Raw genomic sequence first — 6872 nt, 5'->3', positions numbered from 1 at the left:
TTGACCCATGGCTGCACAGCAGGTAAGTAGCTGAGCCCGGATCTGAAGCGGGGTTCCAATCTCCATCCCATCTCTTACCTTTGCGCTGGCTATTTCTGACTGGCTTACTATGGTTGCAGCTATGTCTGTCTCCTTGTCTTGGGTGCAGAAGTGTTATCTCATCCTTCTCTAGTAATATCTTCCTTCTCCTCCTTCCTTCCTCAAATGGCTGAGCACACAGTAGGTGCTTTAGATGTTGTTGTTAAGACAGGCCACTGCCACGGTATGGGGACACTTCTGACACCAGGTGGCAGCATCGGCCAAAAGTTTTCTCCAAACTCTGGGTCTTGTCAAATAAAAACTTAAAATGTTTATTTCTGGTAGAAATGATAAATACTTTGCATTAAAAATCTGGAATTCAAGTTTTCCTCGTACTTCATGCTCCCTCCCTGCCCCAGAACCTTACAAAAATATTTCTGTGTAGAGAGGGAAAGAGCTGGGGCCTGCTCTGGGAGGCAACGTCCAGGTGTCTGGGAAAGGCACTCGTGGTCTGCGGTCTGTCTCAGCGGCGGGAGGTCTCCACTCGTCCCACAGGCAGCCTCGGAGCCAGAAATGAGAACTCGCTGTAATCCGGGACAGGGGCTGCATCGTGGGTCCCCAACAGCTCCTTCTTTAGGGATGGTGAGCCCCATGTTGGGGAGCAGGAAGGGACTGAGGGGCCAGCTCCTTCCAGATGTGTGCGTGGGGAGGGCAGTTGTGTCTGGGGAGGGGGTGTCCAGCTGTAGACTCCTTTCAGGGTCTAAACATTTAAGGAGCTCAGCAGAAGAACCACAGGCCATCACATTTTGGTGGCTTGCAAGTGAACACTCCAGGGGAGGTGCAGGAGGGAGGGGTGTAGGCCTGGGCAGCCCCTCTCTCCCTCTCTGCCCATAAGGAAGGCACAGGGTGGGAGTGGGGGTGCCTTCATGAGACCCCCCTGCCCTGCCACACCCCTTTCACAGTCATCTGAGATGGGGCCAGAGGGGTCCAGGCTCCAGGGCCAGGGGAGTGGGGAGGGAGGGAAATAAGGCCTCAGGTGGGGGATGCCACCCCCTCTAGTGGCTGGTGAAGAGCAGTGGGCCCAGAGCAGCCACCCTCCAGGTCCCTCCCACCCTAGCCTGGCTAGGGGTCCTCATCCCAGAGACACAGCTGCCTCTGGGGCACGTAGAAGTCGAAGCTGTAGCTCTTCTGGCAGCTGCGGATGCCACACTTGTAGGGTGTGGGCCGGTCGCGGCTGTGGCAATACTTGAGCATGCAGGGGTACCAGGCCAGGCTCAGGCCATAGCGGCAGATACAGGGCTTTGCGCGATCTCCCACCTGCCCACAGCGAGGCAGCTCCGCCTGCTCTGAGGCCTTGGGCAGAGCCTCAAACACAGAACTGTCCACACCTGGGGGAGAGAGGCAAGGATCAGGGAGGGAGGGAGGGAAGGAGCTCCCCTAGCCAGAGGCCGCTGACATTCCCCACTTGGTCTCCTCTGTCATCCGACATGCATTTACAGACACCTCCATTTCCAAGCTTGCCATGGGACACAGAGGTAAGACCTGGGCACTAGGCTTCTCCTTGTTGGGCTCGCTGGAGAAACATTAAACAGGAATCACCTTCCTGTACGGCATCAACTGTGTGCCAGGGGCTCTGCTTACAGTACCTCCATCTATCACCCCATGGGCTAAGTATTGTCATCCCTGTTTCACTGATGAGAACGTCAACCCAGAGAAGTTTAATGATCTGGCCAAGGTTTCAAGGCCTCCACGCGGCCACACTGCCACACTGCCACACAGTGCTTTAAAAAATCACCACACTGGAGTGTGCCGAGATGGAGGCATGGGGAGATGGGCTTGGAAGTCAAGGAAGGCTTCTTAGAAAAGGTAACATCTGGCAGGGCACAGTGGCTCATGCCTGTAATCCCAGCAATTTAAGAGTCCAAGGCTGGTGGATCACCTGAGGCCAGGAGTTTCAGACCAGCCTGGCCAACATGGTGAAATCTCGTTTCTACTAAAAACACAAACATTAGCTGGGTGTGGTGGCAGGTGCCTATTATCTCAGCTACTCTGGAGGCTGAGGCAGGAGAATTGCTGGAACCTGGGAGGTGGAGGTTGCAGTGAGACGAGGTCATGCCATTGCACTCTAGCCCGGGCGACAACGGCAAGACTCCGTCTCAAAAAAAAAAAAAAAGTGACATATGAGTAGGGCTAGTCAGAGAAGGGCCAGCAAAGCACACCCAGAGGGGCAGGTCAGATCAGGGTGGCCAGGGCTCGGGGCAAACGGGAAAGTGTACACATGAGGGGCGCTGGGGGAAGATGGAAGGGACGGGCCCTGGTTAGGCTCAGGGGCTGTACGGGAGCGGCCAGCTTCTGGGGGACGCTTACGTCAAGCTTGCGGCGTAGTCTGGGGTGCAGGCCATGGGGGAGGGTGTATGTGTGTGGAGGGCAAGACCACAGCTCAGTTGGACTTTCTAAATCTGGGCCTGCCCTGGGAGGAGCAGGCATTTCTCCAGTGCTCAGCTGGCTGGCAGAAGGCACAGGGGCCTGGAGTTGGAATGGGGCCACTTCCCTCTCCCTCCACACAGAGGACCTGAGGGCTGTCCTGGGAAAGGTACCCAGAGAGGGGCCAGCGCTGAAGTCACAGAGCTCAGGAAGGCAGGGACCACGCAGCACGGAGGGGAGCTCCCAAGGAGCTTGGGGCAGAGATGCCGGCAACAGGAAGGCCCAAAGCTGATTTCTTAGAGGTGGCAGTGGAGGGGGACAGGGTGTCCTTGTGCCCCACTCCCATGACAGAAGGTCCCATCTCTGTGTCCTAAGGGCAGGGATGAGGGGAAGTACCTGGGAATCTCCCTCCACAGGGCCTAGCAGAGTCTGTGTGCCCTGCTTGGAATAGGGCCCTTTCCTCTGACTGAATCTTCTCACTGAATATTCACACAGGCGCCACTTCCTCCAGGAAGCCTTCCCAGACCAACTGCAGCCTGGTTTGGGGGTCCCTCCCTGAACGCCTGTAGCTATCATGGTACTCTATCACACTTAACTCTGTGCAGATCTACTCTGCTGGGGGACAGGAACTGAGTGTCCAGTACATCTCTGTAGGTGGTCAGTAAATGTCTCCTGAACAAAGCAAAGGCTAATGATGAGACTTGGCTAACGATGAGACTCGGCTAATGATGCCCCTGCCCTCCTCCACTGCTCTGTGCTGTCTCCCCATCCCCTTCCCTCCGCCCAGCAGCAGGCCGTGCCCAGCTCCCAGCTGACCTTGCTCCAGCCAGAACCGGACGTCCTCCTGGCGGGCGAAGATGGCATCCACGGCCTCAGCACACACGTTGTGGAGATGGGGGCTCAGCAGGGCCCCCTGGCTGAAGTTGACAGCGACATCCATATGCAGATGCTCCAGACCCCGAACCTCCTCCGCCTGCCGCACTGCCCGGGGATTTTTCTGTGTGTGGGAGAGAAGCCACTCCTACCTGGCTTCAGAATGCTCCCTGCCTGTCTTCCCCTGACCCTCCAGAGTCAGGCAAGCCCAGGCTGACTGCCTTTAGAACGCTGGCGCCTTCTGCAGGGTGGCAGCCCCGCCCCTCTCCAACTGGCAGTGAGACTGATACCTAGAGTACAGTCGGGCCTTTTCAGCTTCTATCCAGAATGGACACTTCCCAAACTATGTGCTGGCTGCTAGGCTGACCTCTGGGGCCTGATGGAGAATGCTGAGGTGTGGATGGGAGGTGGAAGTGGGTGGGCCAGGCAAGCCGTGCCAGGGCATATGACCTCTGGAATTTCCAACATCCAGGGAACCAAGTCCCTTTGGGAAAGCAGGCAAAGGGCAGGGGCGAGGAGGTCCCCAGGGCAGGCTCTGCTGGACATGCCAGGGAACTCAGATGAGGCTGGGGCAAGGCCCTGGGTCTAAGAAGACAGCAGGAGTAGGCCGGCAGCTTTGAGGATCTTGAACACTTTACATATGTTAACTCACTGAATTCGCCCATAACCCATTTTCTCAATGAGAAAATTGTGGCTTTGAAAGTAACTTGTCCAATGTCACACCCAACTAATGAGTGACGGAGGAGATGTGATGCCTGATCTGGCCTCAGAGCCCAAGCCCCTAGCCTGTCACACACGGGGAGGTGCTGGAACCAGACGGGAGAAATCTGAGAGCTGGGGTTCAGTTAGCGATCTGCAGGTCAGGTTTGGCCTGGGGCAAAATCAGGGGCTCAGGACTCTAGGGTGAATGGGGTACCAGGGATGAGGGCGGGTCAGGGGCAGTGGGTCAAGGAACAGCATGAAGATGAGGAGCTGGGTGGGAAGCTAAGGTTGGGGGATCAGGGCTTACAGCCAGGCCGGCTGCAGGGGTCAGGTCTGCGGGTCGGGATCTGAGCCAGGCGGGCCTGGTAGGGGACTCACCTGCCGGAGCTTGGCCATGGCCTCACTGGGGATGATCTCATTGTGCTGCAGCTGGGTGACAAAGCAGAGGGCCTGGAACTGACTCTGCCCCTTCTCCAGCTCCCCCAGGATCAGGGCCCGGAAGATCTTCACATCCTGAAGAAGGGCAGGAGGATGGGAGCAGCTGGAAGGTGCAGGAGCTTCCCACCGGCCCACCGGGTGCTCAGCTTGGCCCCTGAGAGGACGCCTGGACACTGCCTGGCAACAGACACCTCCCTCCTGCTGGTCTAGGAATTTTTATCTTTTCCATTTAAACCCGTGACTTAAAAGAGAACACACCCTAAATGTTCCAAAGCCTCCTGGAAAATTGACAAAGTGAACCACTAGAGTTTTTCTCAGCTGATGACTTCCCTCGGCGGAACCCCTTAATGTCACCCTGATCAGGGTGGGCCAGGGCCTCTACAGCCACCTGACCAGGGCATCATGGAGGAGGGCTGGACTTTTCCAGTACTGACTCCAGAGTTCCTCTCTCTGACTTTTTTTTTTCTTTGTAGTTCTAATGGCTAGAAATCGTAGTCATTTTTATTCAGTAGATTTGGGGAGAGGTCTCAAGATGCCCCTGGTGCTTCTGATCAGCCAGGCTCCTGGCCACTGACCTCTGAGTGAGTGGGGTGGTGGGGCCGGGACGGGGTGAGGACAGAGTGGGAGGCTGGCTGCAGCTATTTCAGCCTTCCGGCCTGAGGGAGCTAGGATGCCTTGCCTCTTCCTTTCCCTCCCCACTTCCCCTTTCCCCCATGGGGTCGCTAATGGCATTGCCGCAGTCCTAGGGCTCCTTCCTGTTACTGACTCACTGTGTGAATGGGGGCTCTGCAGGAGGATGGAGGCAGGAGAGCTGTAGGGTAGGCTGGGGCCCCCTTCCCTATCTGGCTGCTGGAGCCCTGCACACTGCCCACCTGCACCGCTCACCACATGAGAAGCGGCCCCTTGCCTTCTTACCCATCTCTTGGACTTGATTAACTCTGCTCCCAGTGAGAAGGTAGTGGGCCCCAGTCAGAAGTGGTCTACATCTGTCAAGACCCTCCTGTGGTGGGGGCACCCTGGCCTCAGTGACCATTCTCTGCTGGGAACCCTTGTGGCTCTGCACTGAGACTTAGAATGACAGCTCTGCGGATCATCTATTAATGCCCGGGCCCTCGCCCCCCACCACATACTCACTGAGTGCTTGTTGTACACCCGCGAGAACAGAAGTGTCTCAGCAACAGGGTCTGAGCGGCCCCCTTGGAGTCCAATACAGGCAGCAAGGGACTCACAGCTCTGCCCCGAAGCTGCAATGTATTAGTGAGTCCTCCAGGCTTTCCCCTAACTTCTCTGATGTGTAAAATGGGGATGATCCCAGTTATGTGACAGGGTTGTGGTGAGGACGAGGTAAGTTATCTGGAAGACTCTCACATGGGGTAAGCGCTCGCTGGGATTACTCTTGTAGGTGACCAGCAAGCCTCGCAGGTGGTCTGCAACAAACGAGTGCATGCCATCTCATAAATGCCCGTGTACTTCTGCAGTCCCTCAACTGTACACAGAAGTTTCTCTTACTTCCTTTTATTGTAAATGATCTCTGGAACAATGAGGTGTGGAAGTATAAGGGGAGGTTTTCCAGAAAGGGAAACTGAGGCTCAGCTGTTGAAGAAGGTTGCATTAGGTTCCTTATGACCCCAGAGACTTGTGAAGAAGGTGAATCAGAGCTCAGCTTAACCCCTGCTTCCTCTCAACAGGAAATCCCTTCTTGGTCGTGATGCTGCAATCTCCTTGTCCTGCCAGTCTGGGCTATCTGATCTTCCCCTCACTCAGGTCAGCTGAGGAGAGATGGGAGGCTGCTCTGCCTGTAGCATATTCCATTCTGGGCTCAATTCCTGCCAGGTGAGACTTGATACCAGACTTCCCCTGCTAGAGCTTGAGCCAGGCCATGTCCCTGGCAGGATCCCCCAGGAAGGATCCAAAAACCACTTCCCCGGTATTTTCAGCTCTGACTCTTTGGAGAGTCAGATAGTTGGATATTCACAGCATCTTCTCCAATACCGCAGGTGCATCAAATACCCGGAAGTCTCAGGGCTGCTCAGGGGCCTCTTTGCTTGGTGACATCACCTGACTACCGTTGGCAAGAGAAGGCATTTGAACTCAGACCAGACTAGAGGATGAAAGAAATCTATCTGAGCTTTTTTCCTGCTTCTATATGAATAATGTCATCAATGACAATAACAAAATGCTATCAAAATGGGAAGTGACTGGGGGTGCAGAAAGGGAATGATAATTTCTCACTGAGAGGATTTCCTCTGTATCTCCTATTTGTATAGGAAAAAGAGTTATTGAACTTTACAACTAGAAGAGAAAAAACATTGTTTCCATGGGTCAAAAGGATGTATGATCCTCTTTAAAATCCTTACAACAGGCGGTAGGAGCTATGATTGTTACCGAGCTTGGATTGGGTAACCTGCTCAAGGTCA

General features: G+C 55.2%; 1 protein-coding gene across 1 annotated transcript in view; it reads right to left on the bottom strand.

The window, feature by feature from the left end:
- Nucleotides 1-328: 328 nt before the first annotated feature.
- OAF (OAF homolog (Drosophila)) overlaps nt 329-6872 on the bottom strand; it is a 29818-nt gene continuing 23274 nt past the window's right edge. The window contains exons 2-4 of the mRNA XM_011964960.1: nt 4396-4446; nt 3259-3439; nt 329-1406 (exon numbers count right to left, since the gene is read on the bottom strand). Of these exons, the coding sequence (XP_011820350.1) occupies nt 1141-1406; nt 3259-3439; nt 4396-4413 (465 nt within the window). The 5' untranslated portion in view covers nt 4414-4446 and the 3' untranslated portion in view covers nt 329-1140. The remainder of the gene's footprint in view (nt 1407-3258; nt 3440-4395; nt 4447-6872) is intronic.

Source organism: Mandrillus leucophaeus, unplaced genomic scaffold, assembly GCF_000951045.1.
Source record: "Mandrillus leucophaeus isolate KB7577 unplaced genomic scaffold, Mleu.le_1.0 Scaffold71, whole genome shotgun sequence".
NCBI lineage: Eukaryota > Metazoa > Chordata > Mammalia > Primates > Cercopithecidae > Mandrillus > Mandrillus leucophaeus.
Note: the sequence above shows the minus strand (reverse complement) of the source record. Positions and strands in the feature narration are given on the sequence as shown.